This window comes from Diadema antillarum, unplaced genomic scaffold (assembly GCF_040938485.1).
Source record: "Diadema antillarum isolate AM-2024a unplaced genomic scaffold, OU_Dant_1.0 scf00000098, whole genome shotgun sequence".
NCBI classification, from domain to species: domain Eukaryota; kingdom Metazoa; phylum Echinodermata; class Echinoidea; order Diadematoida; family Diadematidae; genus Diadema; species Diadema antillarum.
This window is the reverse complement of record NW_027270987.1, coordinates 1,692,702-1,711,866: the sequence shown is the minus strand read 5'-3', so window position 1 is coordinate 1,711,866 and position 19,165 is coordinate 1,692,702. Positions and strand designations below refer to the sequence as shown.

At 39.5% G+C, this 19,165-nt stretch overlaps 1 protein-coding gene across 1 annotated transcript in view; it reads right to left on the bottom strand.

Annotated features, from left to right (window-relative positions):
• LOC139718686 (dynein axonemal heavy chain 3-like) overlaps positions 1 to 19,165 on the bottom strand; it is a 128,546-nt gene that overhangs the window by 64,010 nt on the left and 45,371 nt on the right. Inside the window, exons 14-33 of the mRNA XM_071630143.1 lie at positions 17,974 to 18,104; positions 17,137 to 17,332; positions 16,238 to 16,432; positions 15,547 to 15,735; positions 15,023 to 15,151; positions 13,571 to 13,771; positions 12,976 to 13,115; positions 12,209 to 12,367; positions 11,439 to 11,667; positions 10,729 to 10,881; positions 10,090 to 10,231; positions 9,436 to 9,634; positions 8,611 to 8,719; positions 7,777 to 7,896; positions 6,911 to 7,081; positions 5,513 to 5,650; positions 4,692 to 4,835; positions 3,785 to 3,949; positions 3,102 to 3,236; positions 389 to 607 (exon numbers count right to left, since the gene is read on the bottom strand). Coding sequence (XP_071486244.1) covers positions 389 to 607; positions 3,102 to 3,236; positions 3,785 to 3,949; positions 4,692 to 4,835; positions 5,513 to 5,650; positions 6,911 to 7,081; positions 7,777 to 7,896; positions 8,611 to 8,719; positions 9,436 to 9,634; positions 10,090 to 10,231; positions 10,729 to 10,881; positions 11,439 to 11,667; positions 12,209 to 12,367; positions 12,976 to 13,115; positions 13,571 to 13,771; positions 15,023 to 15,151; positions 15,547 to 15,735; positions 16,238 to 16,432; positions 17,137 to 17,332; positions 17,974 to 18,104 — 3,264 coding nt within the window. The remainder of the gene's footprint in view (positions 1 to 388; positions 608 to 3,101; positions 3,237 to 3,784; positions 3,950 to 4,691; positions 4,836 to 5,512; positions 5,651 to 6,910; positions 7,082 to 7,776; positions 7,897 to 8,610; positions 8,720 to 9,435; positions 9,635 to 10,089; positions 10,232 to 10,728; positions 10,882 to 11,438; positions 11,668 to 12,208; positions 12,368 to 12,975; positions 13,116 to 13,570; positions 13,772 to 15,022; positions 15,152 to 15,546; positions 15,736 to 16,237; positions 16,433 to 17,136; positions 17,333 to 17,973; positions 18,105 to 19,165) is intronic.

The window sequence follows — 19,165 nt, the reverse complement described above, 5'->3', positions numbered from 1 at the left end:
GTGCTTCATAGCACAAGAGTTCTTAACACAAAATTTTAATAACCTTTCCCAATATAATATATCACCACATTCTTCTTGAATATGGGAAGATGTTCTCTATATTTTTCTGTATACTCCATAATACTCCATTCTATCATCAACATTTTGTTGCAAACAGGTGAAATACAAAATACATTTAAGAGTCTAGCATCTCTCCCACAGAAATGGAATATAATTCTAGAATATGTTCACTAACCAAAATGAATGAAGGTGCTGACAATGTCACACCATCTCTGAAATAATCATGGACATGATTCCAAGACCATAACCCAAATTTCACCAACACATGTGATGAAGAAGCTTTTGATGTGAAAGAACAAAGCTCTAAAAGACTGGTCAAGGAGTCTACCTTCTTGTTGTCATCCAGGACAGTGTTCATGTTTTCAATCCAGACTGCATCCACCGGTCCGTCAAATATGCACCACTTCCTGGCGTCCGATGTACTGGAAGCATGCTCCCTGAACGTGTTGGCCAGCACGCCATCCGACCACTCGTGAGAGATGGGGTCAAACCTGCCATAGAGCTGACCCATGGTGATGGCCTTGGGGTTGATGATTCGATGTTCCACCTTCAGTGAAAGAAAATATTGAATAGGAAGTCCAGTAGCAAATGTGTTACAACAACATAAAGGGACTGCAAAAGAATTTGGTGTGACATCATGGGACTTACAAATCCTAAGAAGAAGTTTGCAAAATTGATTGTCAGTGGAATCTCGAATAGAAGAGTTGTGAATTGCTACAAGTGACACCTATGTTATTATCCCTTGGAAAGAAAAGTCAAGGTGTAGACTTTAACCTGTCCCTTCTGCAATTCTCCAAGAATCTTCAATACCCTGAAACAAGATTCTTTTTGGACAGGTTGATAATCTGCCTTTGTGAAAGCAGTGAAGTAGTACATGTACTCAGTATCCCCTTTTCACAGTCAACTGCATGTACCATCAAACAATGGGAAATATTGATCAGATATGAGATTTCAGATACGTAGCATGCGCTGATGGGCTCACAAACTCTTTTGTTATACACTATCAGGACACTCAAATGGGGTCAGTGAGAGTCAAAATTTACTGAGCTCAGCCTCAATTGCTACATACGTCTTCATACGAGCTTTATAGCAAATCAAGCGCACCTCTATGTTGAAAAAGGTAAATTAGGCAAAAATATATGCCATTTTGATACAGAAAAAGAACAAATAATGACAGAAGAAATCTTTCAATCAAAGTCATTTTTCTGTTCGGCATAACAAAAAGAAACAAACATGAATTTAGGCAATGAATGCAGACACTCATTTTTTGGATCCTGGTATACTGTTCTTATATATATTGTTAATGCTACAGGAACCTTGTATAATTGCAATACTGCAAGAGTTAAAAAAAAAGAAAAAAGTTTCCTCCATTTTCTTTACACTGCAAGCCACTTTCTATTCAATGAAGAAAACTCCACTATCAACAGTCTTTGACAACTGACCCTCCTCTGAAATGGTTTTAAAGGAGGCAAAAATTATATTTCTCTTGTTTATACAAAGTAAATAGCCAGTGCTATTCCCTGGGAAGCTTTCCAGGCTAAATTTTCCTTCTTCATAGCAGTGACAAAAATCTAAAGGAGTGCAAATTCATGAGTGGGGAAGTGCTGTATGAATGTGATCTGAAAACACTCTCATTACCATTTTGTTATAAGCCATAAATATGTGCTTGTTTATCTGCAGTCATTCAGTTGAAAGCTACCATGAAGTATGTCACATTGTCAACCCCTTTTCTGTAGCTTTTAACAGTTTATTATGGCCCACCATCTTCACAGATCTTTGTAGCTTTTAACTAGTGTATGTATTTACAAGTAAATGACCTGATTGTCTGACAAGTAAACATCATCAATAGCATTCCTGTGTCAGGTGCATCTAAGTGATATTCACATCAACCCCTTTTCTTTAGCTTTTAACAGTTTATTTTGCACCACCATCTTTGCAAATTCTTTGTAGCTTTTAACAGGTGTTTACAAGCAAAAGACCTGATTGGCTGACAAATAAACACCATCAATGATCAATAGCATTTTTGCATCAGGTGCACCTGAGTAAATTTCACATCAACTGAGCCAGACAACAACAATCTTACAGTATGCTTCAAAAAGCAGGTGTTGTGTGCACATTGCATGTTGTCTATTGTCACGAAATAATGAAATATTGATTTCTCAATTCTTTTGTTTGGTTTCAATAACATGAAATCAACCATCAAGTTGGAAAACTGTTGTTTGTTGACAGCATACAATGTACTTGACTCACCATATTGCACAGGTCATCAAACTTTACTATCTCAAGCATGAACTACCAGTTTGTCTACTTTCAATTTTTCAGCAAACAACTACAGATGTATACAATCAAATTATTTCTTAAACCTTAAAACCAAATAGATTCAGTTAATCTCAAATCTTTACCATTGACCAAGTCAATGATAGTGAAAAATGGTTAACATACATTGTACCTCACAAGGGGTCAAATCCAGCAGTTTCCCAGAGGCCTAGTAACAATAATGTCATTAATCTGATCAGGCAGCCAAAATATCAAGTTTGTGGTATTAAAATGCAAATTTCCTTGAATTCTACAACTTCAAATCTTTGGTACATGTATTCTCACATGCATTCAAAAGCCCATTCGGTAATTCCAATAGCACACCATTCTCATTCTGTTACAAACAGTATAATTCACAGATACAAATTGCAAAGCACATTTTAACGCTACAAGTTGTATACCTAAAAAAAAACACACCTTTTTTGTTTTATGCTTTATCTTCGGCACATTTCTAGTACAATGAAAGAGCAATATGATTTCATGGATAAATTTGAATAATTAATTTACTAAAAATAGAAAATCAATATTTATCTATTGTATGACCATGTAATCTTGTGGTTGATATGCGGCTATTGTTCGCGCAAAATTTTGCAGCAATCGCGCCATCGGTGGCTGAGATCGAAGGGGGGGTCAAACTGCCCCCCCCCCCCCCCAGTAAAAACTTAGCCTCAAATAGCCCAGTTAGAATAGGGTCAAGACATTGACAGGGGATTTTTGCCTCTCACCCTGTTCTCATCCATCAGCTTGGCCTTGTGGAGGTCTCCCAGGGCGTCGGCTAGCACCTTAAAGGCACTGGTCTTCCCTCCTATGGTGTCTCCCACTATCATGAGGCCGTGCCGGACCAGTATCATCTCATAGATCTGGGAGAGGAAAGATACCGATGGGGATGAGTCATGGCACTCTTGATAAAAGGACAACACCAATTTTGAGAGTCAAACGTCACATAAGTCTATTCTGGTGACAAATGTATAATACCTGTGAAATCTTGACATACTCGTACTATGCTCCCGAAAAAAAATATGCATGAAATATCGTTATGTACAATGCTAGCATACCTGGGCTGTTTTAAATCTTTCTTGGCCATATCTAAGGTGCAAGAACTTCTTTACATCAGCTCTGTGAATATGAGTGGGAAAAATAAGGCACCATTGTGTGGACTCCACTGAGTAAGAGCAGTTGATATAATGATGTCTTTTCACATTGGGCAGCCTATATATCTGTGAGTTTTTGTTTTGCGATACGTAAGGAGTTATATGGAAAATTTGGCAATGAATGGTTACTCTATTTCTCACCACTGAATATACTGACTTTGATGTGTTATTGACATCAATATATGAATGTTGAACATATCTAGCATATTAGAAATTGAGTGGGATCCTGGAAAGGGACATATTTTAGTCTCATATACCTGGATGATCTTGTCAATGAACCATGGAACGGCCTGCAGCTTGCGCCTAGCTATGTTGATCCTAAGAGCCTCCTCCAGCACGCTGTAGTCGGGGCGTGGCAGGGCCACACCCGGAAACAGGTCTGAGATGATGCCCTCAAAGAGTGGGATGTCATGAGACAAAAACTGCAGCAAGGAAAGAGCAATGGTTACCACTTGGTTAGATTACAGTATACACCATATATTTAGTGAGTCTAAATTTTTGCAAATGAGGACTTCCCAACAATTTCGCGAGTGGTTAAATTCGCGATTGTGAAGTACTGTACCAAACAGAGATATGCATGCGTACACATCACATTCACGTCGGGATGCAAGTTAATATTTTCGTGTGTTTTTTAATTCCTGGATAGCACCCGAATCATGAAATTTGTGATAGTAAAAACCTTGCAAAATATTTGGCATATACAGTATTTGCCAGATCTACAGACAAGCAGAAATGCACAGTTCTTGAAACTTCTACATGTACAGTGAATACTGCCTAAGCACAATATCAGTTGGCCCTGTTTGACATTCATTTCAGAAGTCCCTCCACCAATCATAATCTGGGTTGTGTACATGTACCCCTGTGTTTGCAGTCTGTTATCACAACATATGGAACTGCATAACCTTCCTGGCTTCTGAAACCTAACAGCTCTTTATGAGAGCACCAACCCTTCACTAACACAAAATATTTGAGTTCACAAATCACTTATAGATATTTCAAAACAGTTCATACATAGCTCACACTGCAATGACATAAATTCGGTTTAATGGGTGGTGCCTAAAACTTGTACATGTGCAAAACAATATAAATCCTTGAAATGGATATTAAGAACAAGCATGGTGGAATTTTACCCAGACTCATGCACTCAGTGTTGTGTATGCTTACCTTTGGCAGGTTGACATCCTTGATGGATCTCAGAACGAGAATATCCTCAGCCTGGTCTGGGAACTTCAGCTTCAAGTTTCCTGCAGCAGTGAGGACCGACTTGACAGCTCTCATGCCATAGTCGTAGTGATGCTGGGATGACAGCTATGGATGGATAACAGGAAGACTTTCATTAACTTTTAGTGGCATACACCCTTCCCATACTCTGATCTTTGTACTAAAGCTACTAAATGTTTGTTGTTTTAAACACTTTCTTTGTGAAAAAACCACAATAAAATACTGCAATGTAATGAATTCACTCACAGTGATGATGTTTTTTCAATGTACATTGTACCAAGAGAAAGAAAGATCCAATCATTTCACATCTAAGCTAGATCCATGGGCTCACTGACGATGCATTCAACAAATTGGCATTTCCTAGTATAAGAAACTCTTGTCTTTAACTGTCAACATGCATGCCCAAGGAAGAATTCTATGGAAATTCTAGCAAGGGTAAAATCCTTCCAAACATTTATCTTTAAAAAAAAAACAACAAATGACAAGATATTAATCAGACGATGATCAAACCTCATAAAAAGGATAAGCTGTACACATCTAGTTCTTTATCAGATAATCAAGTAACCGTTTGAAGATGATTTGATTTTGCTGTGACACACTTTCTCCCTTGACACCATACAACATACACTCTAGGAGTAGTCCATAAAATATCAGAAACATGGCTCACAATTACAGTAACAGTTCAATCATGAGAAAGGGTGGTCTTGCACTAGTGGTGCTGACTGAAATGTTCTGCATTGTAAAGAAAAGAAAAGTTGGTTCACCTGTTCTGAGCAGAGTTTGTATGTAGCCACAATCTTTGTGGAGAGCGACCGCGCATTCACGAACCCCATGGAGTAAAGACTGATTTCAGCAATGAGGGCGTAATCCGGCACCATCATGGCCACTGTGCGAAACAAGACCTGAAATGAGGGAGAGGGATTAAAAAAATGTTAACTTGGTGGAATTTAAAATATCCAGAGCCATTGCGAAAATGACAAATATGCACCAGTTTCTTTCTCTCAATGAAATCTAAAGAGATATACAGTTGAACCTCTCGTATCCAGACAAGTCGGGACCGGGGCTCATCCGGATAAGGGATTTGGCCGGATACAGGAGACTCAATGCTTTATACATGTACATATACATACACATGTACTGATGTAGCCCATGAAGTACCACATGTAGTAATGTGTATACTGCAACCTTTTCATTGTTACACTCAGTAACAGACCCCCAAATAGAGGTTCGTGTTTGCAAGAATGAAATCATTTTCTTTTATGAATTCTTGGGAGGATTTACCTAAATGATTATTAAGAAAATGTATCAAGTAGATCTTGAAAATAAACAGTACGAGTCGACGAAACTACGCTTCAAAATTCGATCATCACGGCTCGGCAAAGTCGACTGTAGCTCGATCGCCATTGTTAGATGGTCTCCCTCTCTCTCTTTGTGTGTGTACTGTGTGTGAACAATTTTTGAATGTTCAATATCATTCGTTGCTCAGCCAATGACTCGAAACAATGCATGTCTGTAATAGTCATATCGACGGCTGTGTATGGACGTGTATGTGGCAATGTGATATGAGAGGACTCGAGCGCATAATCTGTCCATGTTCTTGCGATGATTTGGGGATGTTAAAATGTCTGAAGGTAAGCAATTTGGAAGGTAATTTGATGCAATGTATGTTAATCATGTTGGAAGTAATATGTCATTCATGTGTGTTTGTGTAGGAGTTCTCAAGGAGTTGGGAATCCCCCTTTCCTCCCGTAATTATTTTTTTTTAAAAATCACGGCAAGATTGCGTCCGTATAATAGAGAGATCCGGATAAAGGGAGGCCGGATAAGAGAGGTTCAACTGTATTGCTTCCATCTATGATTATCATCATTCAAATGTGGATTTCTTCACGACAATACCCGACTTGTTTGGTGGAAAGAATATATCAATTACATACACTAACAGAAGCTGAGCATGCAGAAAGTTGGGAAGATAACATTCTTTGACTGCTGACTAAATGCTGATATATTTCTAGTTTGTAACCTTTTGTCACGTTTGTGGTGAGACTGCTCCTCCATGTACATTGTAAGCAAGTGTCTCACTAAGGTTACCAACAAAGAGCATAATTCACATCAAAATCTACAATGTTGGGTCGTATTCATCAAGACACCCTCTATCTGGGTACCTTGAGATTGTCAGGGAGCTCCGCCCTGCCAGCGTAGCCAGGATTCATGGTGATGAACATGGTGCAGGAGGGGTCCAGCGAGATCTCCGTCCCCTCAAAGACGAACGTCTTCAGTTGCTCGGCCACGGCTCGCTGGATGCTCTGGATCTGCTGGGCCACCACGGACAGCACCTGGTTTCCATGGAAACACAAATGGACTTGAATCATCATTTGTCTTCTGTGGCCACTTAGAATGCACTGATTGCTTGTTAGAGCACAGCCATGTGAATGGCAGCTCCAAATCTCCTTCAATAGATTAGGCAATGAGAATATAGTGTGTTGCCTAGGGGTACAATAGCTGCAGCCAGGGAACTCGAACCAGGAACCTTATTATCAATGGTCTGAGGTTTTATCTACTCAGCCACAGAAGCTCCTCACAATTGGCATAATGCCATTAGATTGAAGGCACCCTTCATAAAGGATTTCCTTCACTCGTATGCTGCAATGCAAACCAAATAAGCTATATCAACATTGCTCTGTGCTCTATATTACAGGCATGTACATGTACCGTTCCATCTATGATTGACTTTACCATCTACTGGAAAATTTAAAATCATTCAACTCTGAATTTTACTACCTACAGATGACATAAGGCAAAACAGATTTATCATTTTGTACTGTTCTTACATAACACGTACAAACATAACAGGGGCTTTCTCTCACATCAATTTGTAATGGGAAGGTAGTAACCTTATAGAACCATGTAAATCTATGCAATACTGTATATACATGTAGAGTACAAGCAAGACCCCTGATGCCTTTGCCTGCGACATTTGAATACTGTTGAGATTGCCCATGAGATCAATGGCTATTGTAGTCTTAAATACCTCAAGCTCAATTCTGTTGAACTCATCGAAGCAGGCCCACGCCCCAGACTGGGCCAAACCCTTGAAGAATTTGCCCATGGCTTTGTAGTCCAAACCATCAGAACAGTTGAACACCACACACTGGATATGAGAACAAAAAAAAAACAAGAAACAAGATGTATTTAGTGCCATCGTAATACATGGCTCTTTTGAGGCAGCCAAGTGGTTTAAACATAAGACACAGGAGCACATAAAATCATATTTTAAGTTGTGCTTTTGTGTTACATCACTCTACTTTATGGACATACAATTGTATGTGGTGACTTCACACAAGACCACACACTGAGCACAGACAAAGACAGATAAAACTTAGGTGTGATGATTGTTACTGGATTACATGATTTCACTTTTGTACCAAAGTAGTCCTTTCAAACATGGACCTCACAAGGAATGCAGGAATACCATGGTAATCAAATAAACCAGAAAGGACAGAGGTAATAATCACAATTTCTCAACTCAATTACTCATATTCAATGGTTTCAATGGTGCGGTCCTAAAGCAATGGTATATAGAGTCTCTACCAACATTGTTTTGCATAATGTTAAACCACATCACATAGACAACATTTTGAAAATAATCAATTGCAGCATTACCTGTAAATCATGACTACTATTTCAGATGAATTTTGTGTTACTGCCCTTTTGCCAGTCTTGATATAATTATATAATTGACAACTTCCTGCTATGGTTTGCTTTCATGTGCACTAAAAGTAACCAATGGTCTGACTTGAAGCTTTATTCTCAAGTCCAGCTCCTGTGGTTAAGTGGCAGGGAAGTGTCCTGTTGGGATACCAACCTGTTTCGCTACAGCCTTGGCCAGGTCCTTACAGGTCTCTGTCTTCCCGGTACCGGCGGGTCCCTCTGGGGCACCCCCAAGGTTGAGAAGCAGAGCCCCCATAAGGGTCCTGAGAGGAGTAAATGATGGCATAGAGTTACCCACAGAGTGGACATTGAGGCAAACACAGGTGAGGGTAAAATACAGAGGAGAACAGTTTCAATTTAGTGACATACAAATCATTACTCATAGACAGTTACAGCAAAGCCACAAAGGAGAAGCTAACACAGTAATGATTCACACATTCACACAGGTAATATGCAAGGAGGGAAGATAGGGTATGAAGTAGAGTGTACAGAGGGGTAGAGGGTAGTACAGAATCAAAATGTCTTGAATACATGACACAGCATTTCTACACATATCATGTTCTATCATCCACCATATACCTAAATATATGTTGTTGGACAGAACAAAAAATACAGTGGCCCCACTAACATGGGAGGGGTTGGGTTATTATGAGTTTTTCTCCCAATTAAGTGGTGCTCCTATAGCAGACAGTAGATAAATCAGTTTGAGATTCAAATCAAGTGGTGAAAATAACACAAAAGTGTTTGTCCCATTAAATCTGTAGCACTTACATGGCGTTCCCACTAAGGCGGTTCCCACTGAAGTGGTTCCCGATTATCAGGTTAGCGCTGTACACTGGAATGATTAAACAAACTTCTACCAGTCCTGTTTTTAACCCTTTGAGGATGGGCTGATTTTGCTACAACATGTATTTACCTTAAACACTTGCTCAAGTAAACTCGGGACTCATCCTAAACGGGTTAATCTGGATCTTCTCACCTGTAACACCTGTCGGTGAGGGGCGTGATGACGAGCCGCCCTGTGTTGCCGAGATACTCATAGCCATAGGGCACAGTGGTGGTGATCATCCTTACCATGGAGCTTCCTTCCTCAAAGTAGTATCGCAGCTGGCTGATCCACTGGAAGTTGAGGGGGTCGCTGATGTTCTCGTTGAAGAGGCTTGACACCACATCTCTCGCTGAGGGGGTGAAGAAGAGGTCAGAGAGAGAGGGAGCAAGGTCAACTTACAGAAGGAAGTTTTTAAGAGTCCCAAGTTCATAATGTACAGTGCATCTATTTGGTCTCTACACTGCAAAAGAAAGTATGAAATGGCAGCATTCCTTTGCAAACTAGAGTGACTGAATACCACTTTCACGCTATTTCTAGCTAACAAAAGTTTTCAGTTTTCTCCACTCAAACAAAATATAACACCTGATGGCAATTATAAAAAATACTCATAACATATTCACATTTTTGGACATCAAATGCTTGATGTTGCTACAACATCATTTGCCATTTTCTTGACATCACATGAACTAATTCATACTTGTAACAAAGGGGAATTGCATAGTGACCTACCGTGCGATATGAAATAACACTGGTGTGGCATATTGATGCTCTTACAATTAATACTGGATATCAAAGTGCACTCACCATGAACATCAACGACTGTCAAAGCCCCGAGGGTGATGCGAGCCATCTTGGTCAACTTTCCTCGGACCAGCTCAACGATCTCATCAATTTGACGGTTGCACGTCTGCAGGTACTTCTTTAGTCCGTCTTTCTCCAAAATTGCCTGATAATATTAGAAATTTCCAGTCGGTACAACATCCTTAATCTTTCACATGCGTGTCATGCACAGACAAATTTGTCGTTGAATAAACATGCAAAGCCTGTGTTTCTTCACTTGTACAAAGAATATTTCAATCCATGTTCCTCTTCTTTGTCTTTAATCATAGTTATAGAATACAAATGAATGAAAAGGGGACAAAAACACACACAAACAAATAATGATTGCCTGAAATGACACCCGAGACTTTACAGTCTTGGGCATCATATGATTTCATCACAGTGGTGGTATAATGACATTCAACATGAATTTAAGTCCTGATAGCAACATCTTTGGTGCCCAGAGATTGTGACTTCATAGCTCTATTCTGAAACCCTGTTACCACAGTAACTTTCCATCACTATCACAAAACTCTGATAAAATGGAACCTCCAGACTTCACATCATCCGCATCAAGTTTGTCTCCATGGCAACATTACATCATCACTATACAGCTCTCATTACCTTGGTAACTTCAGCCGTCCAGTAGATGGAGCTGGCAGCAATGACTATCTGGCCAGGCCAGTTCAGCACCCAGGCCTTGCGGGGTGTCTCGGGGTAGGCCACCACTGCCTTGGCATTCACCTGCCTCAAACTTTTCTTCATCAGGTCTTCCACCTACACACAAAAAGTTGATAAGTAAATATGGAGGTTTGTGATAATAATAAGAACACAAATTTGTAGGGAATTCATGGATTCAGAGTGACGTTTGGGTCTTACTTAGAAGAATGACAGGAATGAATCACAGTAGATGACATCATATAAAGCCCTTGCTGAAAAATACTATATGAAGCTCTCTGAATCAAGCTGTTTTATTCCTTACTTTACCAAATTTCAATAAATGCTTGAAAGACAACACAAAGGGGATTGCCAAGTCACATGCAGACAGTGATTATACATTTGCTACAGAGTTAGAGTCACTGAAAATACCTATTGAGGATTGGGTGTGGTATCCCTGATCTACTTTCATGATGAATGCTGCAATGTAAACTACATGCAAAGGTATTCAGAAACTGTGTCAATACATCTCAGATTCATGTTGAAGATATTCTGACACCAAGTTGATTTATTTTTAATATAACCAGTGTATTAGGTGAAATCTGACAACTTTTCAATACATCCATGCTATCTATAGCAATAGTCTGACACAGTGTTGATATGCATTGGAAACAAACCTGTATGAGCCACATCTCCACCAGCCCATGGGCATCAGCCGGAATGATGCGGGAGCAGAGGTCAACCTTCTCATTCTCCGCAGACTCCATAGCAACAATCTCCTTCTCTGGAGTGAAGGTCAGCTGAGCGATGCCCTCGAAGCACTTCTTGAGGTGGGGCTGGACTCGCAGAGGGTCCTTGGTCTCGGACAGGATCTCAAGCAACTCATCATTGGACAGGAAGAAGAATCTACGCAACAAAAAGACACAAACATAGATATTGTGATATTTGTACAACATAGAGAAATTAAACCAATGTATAGGATTGTGATAGAGGATGACAACCAAAGGATTTCCGCCACTTGATGTGGGTGATGACTCGAATCCTGAAGCTTTTTCAATGCCTGCAATTTGCAATATTTTTTCAACAGTATCAACTCAGTAACTACTACACACAGACTCACAAATCTACACATGATAGTTTTCCCTATAAAGAAAGCTTATAGCTATTCTGGTTGCAATTTAATCTGACCTTCCATATAAAGCTAAGTAAGACAAAGAGTAATCATTTCCTCACCACAAATTACTTAATGAACTTGTGACAATGATGAATACTTCACTTAAATGTCACATTGACATCATTCTTTTTTATTACATAGTTGTATTTGGATTAATGTTTTACTATCATGCTTAATTTTCCTCTTATAATGAGAGTAAATTTAAACGTAGATTTGACTTTCCCCTTAAAGAGCACCAAGACAGAAATAAAACTTTGGTGGACTAGGACAGACCTTGGGAAGAAGAGTCTCTTCTTCTCCAGGTAGTCATTGAGACCCTTCTGGATGGTGTCCAGGAGGCCCTCAGAATGCTGTAGGTTCTCCAACATGTCTTTCTGTGATGTCACCACCAGAGCCTTGGTGTTCTTTACTGATGTCTGCATGATCTCTTTCCTAATGGGATGGGGGTAAAAAAAGACAAAAAAGTTGAAAAACAGGTGATTACTGGGAAAACTGATCACCTATAAAGAGCTGCAATGTATGTTAGACGAATGAGCAGATCACAAACACAAGAGATTGGTGACATTTGGAGTGAAGTCAAATGAAAACTTGTGAAGAATACTGTCACTAAATATCCAGTTACAGCTTTGTATATGTACAAGCTTGTACATTTGGTAATTGTGGCAACATGATTGTGCACATACAATTCTGTTTGTTTGTGTGGTGTTTTTTTTTTTTTTTTTTTACTCATTTGAAGGAATTAACTTCCTGTTGTAACTCAGAGGATGTACAAAACATACTGTCCTTGGTTCATTTAGCATTTTGGTTCTTTTTAAGATTCTGTTAAAATAGAGATATTTGATGTGAATTACCATAATGCACACATATCAAGGATGATTGACTGCTATCTGTTGGACTACATGATTTCATAGAATATGACACCTAACTTTTAACCCTTAGAGGTTTTACGAACAATTGCTTCCATAATCCCTTCACTTCTCTGTGCCTCATTAACTGGCCACTTTAGACATGATGGACTTATTACGGATGGCATAACTTACCAGTGTCCATCAACGGTCGTGAACATAGCGCCCTCTACGGGAATCTGCCGCCTGATGTCCTCCGAGCCAAAGATAGGCTCGAGGTACAGCCATGCTGCCTGGACCTTCAGCCAGGAGTCAAGGATGTTCTTGATCCGATGCTGGAATTCAAGGAAAGCAGACACAAAATGATGGTGTTACTCAACATCAGCAGAGCTCAACTGTGTAATCGGTGTCCCTCTACTATGATTACAGAGCATATACATTGCATTTACATTTAATCATACACAAAAGAAAAGTGAGCTGTGCTAGAATGACCTGCCAACCTGTAATACCAACAGTTGTTATGCCAAAATCCAAAGAAACACCTGAATTTCATTCAGGTCATTGTGATTTAAAGTTGCAAACTCCGTCAAGTAACATACAGCAATCTTACAGAGACATAAATGCTTCAATTACATGTACAGCTAAGCAAAGAAATCACACCTTAAATCAACAGACAAGAAATGGTAAAAACATATTCATAATCTGTGAAGTATTAGGAAATCAAATACAATAATACAAGACACAATCGACATTCTGCCCCTCCCCAAATTCCTGTAACAACTAAACTCACCAGTCTTGTCTCCCATTCTTTGAGCTCGGCTTCGAAGGGGGCGATGAAAGGCGAGCCCCTCATCGTCGCTGTCTTTACCACGTGGTCTTCCAATAGCACCTGGACATCGTCCGGCGAGGCCAAAATGGCCAGGCCAGTGTCCTTGTACTCGGTGAAGGTGAAGTGAACAGACTGCCAGTCACTTTTCATCTTAGTCAGTGCCTGTGAAAGTGACCAAAGAGGGCAGCTGTTAGACCATTGATGGCTCATCCAATTCCTGTCTATTTCTATTTCTTTCCTTCTCTATCACGGATAACAAGTATTGACAACAATGACATAAGCAAATACAATTATCAATAATGACTGTAAGAAGGGTTCCATGACATTTGCTCCTGCGACAATTGCTCCCATGAAATATGTGCATGCTAAGCCAAACATAAATATTACCCACAAACACAACCTTAACCCCTATCCTAATCCTCACATTAAACTAAACATAAAACCCTATCACAACCTTAACCCTAATCCTAAGTCCTTAAAGGACAAGTTCACCTTCATAAACATAAGGATTGAGAGAATGCAACAATATTAGTAGCACACATCAGTGAAAGTTTGAGGAAAATTGGACAATCGATGCAAAAGTTATGAATTTTTAAAATTTTTGTGTTGGAACCGCTGGATGAGGAGACTACTACAGCTTGTGAGTCATATGCGTACAACAGTATAAAGAAAATGTAAAAGAAAATTCAACATATTTTCACTTTTTTCGCATAATAAAAGAGCTCTCGACTTGCCTCTTTCTAAAGGCAGGGGGAATAATATTACCCATAACATTTGTCGGTAACGAGTCAGGGGAATGTGTACTTTTTTCAAAAGATGGGATTTTGTGAAATTCTCTTTATATTTTCCTTATATTGTTGTACGCATGTGACATCTAAGTTATTCATACACTGCAGTAGTCTTCTCATCCAGCGGGTACTGCACAAAAACTTCAAAAATTCATAACTTTTGAACGGATTGTCTGATTTTCCTCAAACTTTCAATGATGTGTTCTACTAATATTGCTACATTCTCTCAATCCTTATGTTTATGAAGGTGAACTTGTCCTTTAAGGAAAATGAGACCAGAGCAACTGTCGCAGGAGCAAATGTCGTCACCCATACGAAGATGAACAAAAGGAAAAGCAACACCACAATCATCAAATAGATTGTTGTTGTTCATTTTGTAGTTGTTGTTGTTTTGTTGGTGTTTTTCTTTTCCCACAATGCCCCTTTTAACCATGGAGTGGAAATGGACATTTTGCACTGCTGGGGTAATGATAACAGCATGGTCTTCTTGTAGAGCAGTGCTCATATCAAAGAGCTACTCTTGGTAAAATTAAAACATATATCATCATCATTACATAATTCGATATTTGGATGGATGACTTCAGGACAAACTGGAAGAAGAAGGGCAGGGAGGGAGTCATCTCACCTTCTCCATAGCATACTCCTTGCTGGCCTGGGAGCTGATCTCACTGAGGTCCTCTAGGTACTTCTCCAACCCCATCTGTAGCATCTCCACCAGGGGCGTGTCCTCTTGGGGGGTCATGTTGAACCCCACCTGATGGCAACAGCAGAGCAAGTGAAAACGTGTTTAAGGAGGGTTATTCAAAGTCTGTCTGCCACTTGGCCTTGTCTCCAAGTAAGCATGCTAAACTACACTCTCTCTGTTACTGTTGTGAAAGTTTAATAGTAGGATCTTTAAGATACAGTATCTACTGTAAATACTTTCATGGCTTTTAGTACAAGCTCTCTTTCAAAAACATGTTTGTAGAATGTCTGATCCTTGCTTGACATTTGCATTACCCCATAATACACAGTTCCATGTGAAAATATTCCACAAAAGTAATATCCGGCACAGCAACAAACAAACACACAAACAAACAAACAAAAACAAACACAGATCGGTCATCAATGGTACTCTCTCTGAGAAATTATTCTATGTTTCATTCTTACCTTCTCACTCATCATGTCCCAGTGTCGCCGCTTGATGCCAGGATTGCAGAGGGCATTGATGAGAGGCATGTTGATCTTAAATTTCTCCAGTTTGGCCTTGATGGTGGTTGCTGCCCTCATGGGGCCCATCATGTCCGGGTGGGCAAACGTCTTGGTCAGTTTGTAGCTGGTCCGCCACAGGTTCTGAACCTGTAGGCAACATAAATGAACATGAACGAACATGATGAGTTTGTGCACACTTACAAGAAGTGGTATATGAAAGAAAAAAATCTTCACAGTCGTAGTATATCTATTATTTTGAAAATGATGCTTCCAGCAACACAAAACTTTAATAAACCTTCAAGCAGCACAAAAATGATGCTCTTCAAGGCTGATTTTGAGTGTATGTGACTGTCTGCCCGTCCTTCTTATGAGAGGATTTGATTGAGTATGTTCCATGTTCCATTGTATTATTCTTCACTGTTTAAGAGTAGACATGGAAGTAAAATCGGCAATGGGATCATTATTGCTGCCCCGATTCATGCTGGCGCTGATGATAAGAAAATAGTCACCATGACAACATTGTACAACTGTATGATAATGGACACAAGATGGCGCTACACAACGCCTTATCCCAGGTTATGACGATACCCCAGTGTACAGCGTGCCGAATCATTTGGAAATTACTCTGATACAATGTATTATCACTCACCTCCTCCTCCACCACTTCGGCATTGACTTCCAGCAGTGGTCCGTTCATCCACCTGTCGTACATGTCGTGGAACTTGACGGCGGCGCTCCAGAGCTTGTCGTAGGGTTCCTTCTTCTCCTTGATGACCTCCAGCTCTGGGTAGGGGCTGATGTGACCTACGTCCAGCAGCTTCTGTTCCCGGTTCACATCAGCTTTCTATGGGTGCAGTAGGAAGTGAGAAAATAGGACTTGAACAAGACCTCATATGACTTTGGGTACAGGAGGAGATGAGAAGGCAGGCAGGATTTGAAACAAAGCTACACATGAGTTAAAAAACTCATGTACACTCATTATAAGGCCTAAATATTCATAACTGAATGATATACACCTTTATAACATAACAACATCCTGGCTCATGTGACCACTTAATTTCTAAGAAATCTGAGGTCAGAGCACAAGTCTTCCAACCTGAAAGAGTATGTCCCTTTTGTTACTCTCAAACATTTTAGGTACCAGCAAGAGGATACCCATGTAACCTACCATGACCTACATTTCAAGAACAGCTTTATTCCCCGACCCTTGATATTCACTGTTATTTTACTCAAATTCCACAGGAATCATTTGTCTACCTAATGATATGCCATGAAAACAAGTGATTTTACAACACTAGTGATAACCTAACAGACATAGATATAAGAAGAGCTAAACAGGGAGATACCATTTTCTGTATCACTTTTTAGACTACCATCAGTTTTATTACTTCTAGGCATCACACAGAAGTCACTGAGAGTGAAAGAATGATGAATCATCACTTCTGGATGAGGCTGTTCACTCCTAAGGCTTTGCACAGAATTTACATCCTTCTGGCTTTCAACTGCAGATAATCTTGACATCACTTGGTTTACTTAATGAGGACTCACTTCGGCATAGAAGTCATCCAGCTTGAGTTGGATGTCGATGAGCTTGTTGAGGTAGTCCTGGGCCTCCGACATGCGGTCCTTGGTGCGGAAGGTCTTGACCTGGTCCATGACCTCCTTGATGCGGGCGGCAAACTTCTTCTGCCAGTCCCTCAGCTTGGACACGGCCATGTCATGCTCCTTCTGCAGCTTCATCTCACTGCAGGGTGGGGCGAAATTGAGGGCAGGGAGACATATTGACTCAATTAGACAGCACGAGATGGAGATATGGACAGACAAACAGAAGGCATATTGATCAAAGTGCTAAACCTACATGGATCAAAACTATATGCCTACACATCATAACAACAACAACATGAAAAGTACAATAACGAGACAGCAGAATTAGATGATGTGGAGCATCATCATTCTAAAAATATTTTAAAAAAATTTTGAAATGAAGCAACAGATTTGGAACACAACCATCAGCACTAATTGAATAACAACTTGGACTGATCTAAAAAAAAAAGCAATCCAAGATGACAGTAGACTATATCTTCAGACTAAAATACTATCTCAAGAAATTAATTTTCAATGAAAGCAGTGAAATGAAGCAGAAAAGATATGTAAAGGATTTACGTCAATATCCAACAGATACCATGGTCCGTTGACTTGTCTGATTTTGATCAAGTCTATTTTTTTTTAATTGATCAACTGCATAATTCTGAATTTTTTATTCTGCAAAAATAATCTTTGTATGTATAAATAATACATTGTCCGTCTACTGTGCCACAGTAGACAATTCACATTCAGTACTGGTGCTCCACCACATCGCCCTAAATCATCCCCTGTGGACCATACCTATTCCTGATGATTGGCATGATTCTGTCCGGCCAGGTGAATGTCTGGTCATTCAGCATGATGTCATCCTTGATGAGGTAGGCATAGTCCATTAGGAACATCAGGTTACCCGCCGCCACCTCCAGTTTTTTCTGCATGAACGAACCAATGATAAGAGCAAACATCAGCTTGGTCATGACAATCTCTAGAAAATCTACCAACAATTTGTCTTGTACAGGTGGTACAACATTACAATGACTGATATGAATATGGATGTTACACAATGACTTAATCATTGTATGCATGCAACATAGGGCAGCTATCGATGGCATTAACATGGAATCAGATCTGAATAATTATTTCTAAAGTGTCATTATCTACAATGTATCTCCTTTCACAAAAGCCCACACATTGCAAAATGGAACAAAAATGCTGTACAATTCCATTGGAGAAGGGTATGGGATGTTAAATTTATACTTTGTTAATGCAGAATGTAATGGGATTATGTCACTCTCTCTTCATTGGTCTGCTAGGTAGCTCTATTATTTCAAACTGTAGTTCAGTCCACAATTATCATCAGTTAAATAATATTCAGCATTTCAGGCAAAGTTTGTACACTGAAAGTCACAAGTCAATTTAAATTCAGCATAAAAAAGAAGCAAATTGAAATATGAAAGCAGTATCAAGGTAAACCACATTTCAAAAAATAGGATCAGAACAATATTCAATCATGTTGGATTACATTTGTGACCCTGCACCTTAAAACAAACAAAAAGTCGCCAAATATGAATTTTAGTTAAGACCATATTCTGAAAGAGCAGACTTTAAGCTTTAAAATGATGTATAACTCAAATCAAATGGACTCTCCTAACCTATCTAAATATTGGAAAGAAAGCACAAACTCAGAAAAAGTGTGAACAGAGAAAAGAGGCTCTGAAGTACAGTGTCTATTCGAGCGCTTAATCTTTACCAAGCGGTGCTGGCTGTGCGATGAATGGGACATAAAACAGGAAGTAAACCACCAGAGTAACAACAATGAAGGGATTATCAGATTAAACTGAAATTAAGCATGCCTCATTAACACATTCTGTCCATAATTAATGCCAACTCTCAAAGCAGTAGCACTATCCTTTCAAAAGTTATTAGAGTTGAAAGTGAAGAGTGTGGACAAGGTTTTTCAGAAGTGAAAAAAGACACACCTAATCACACTATT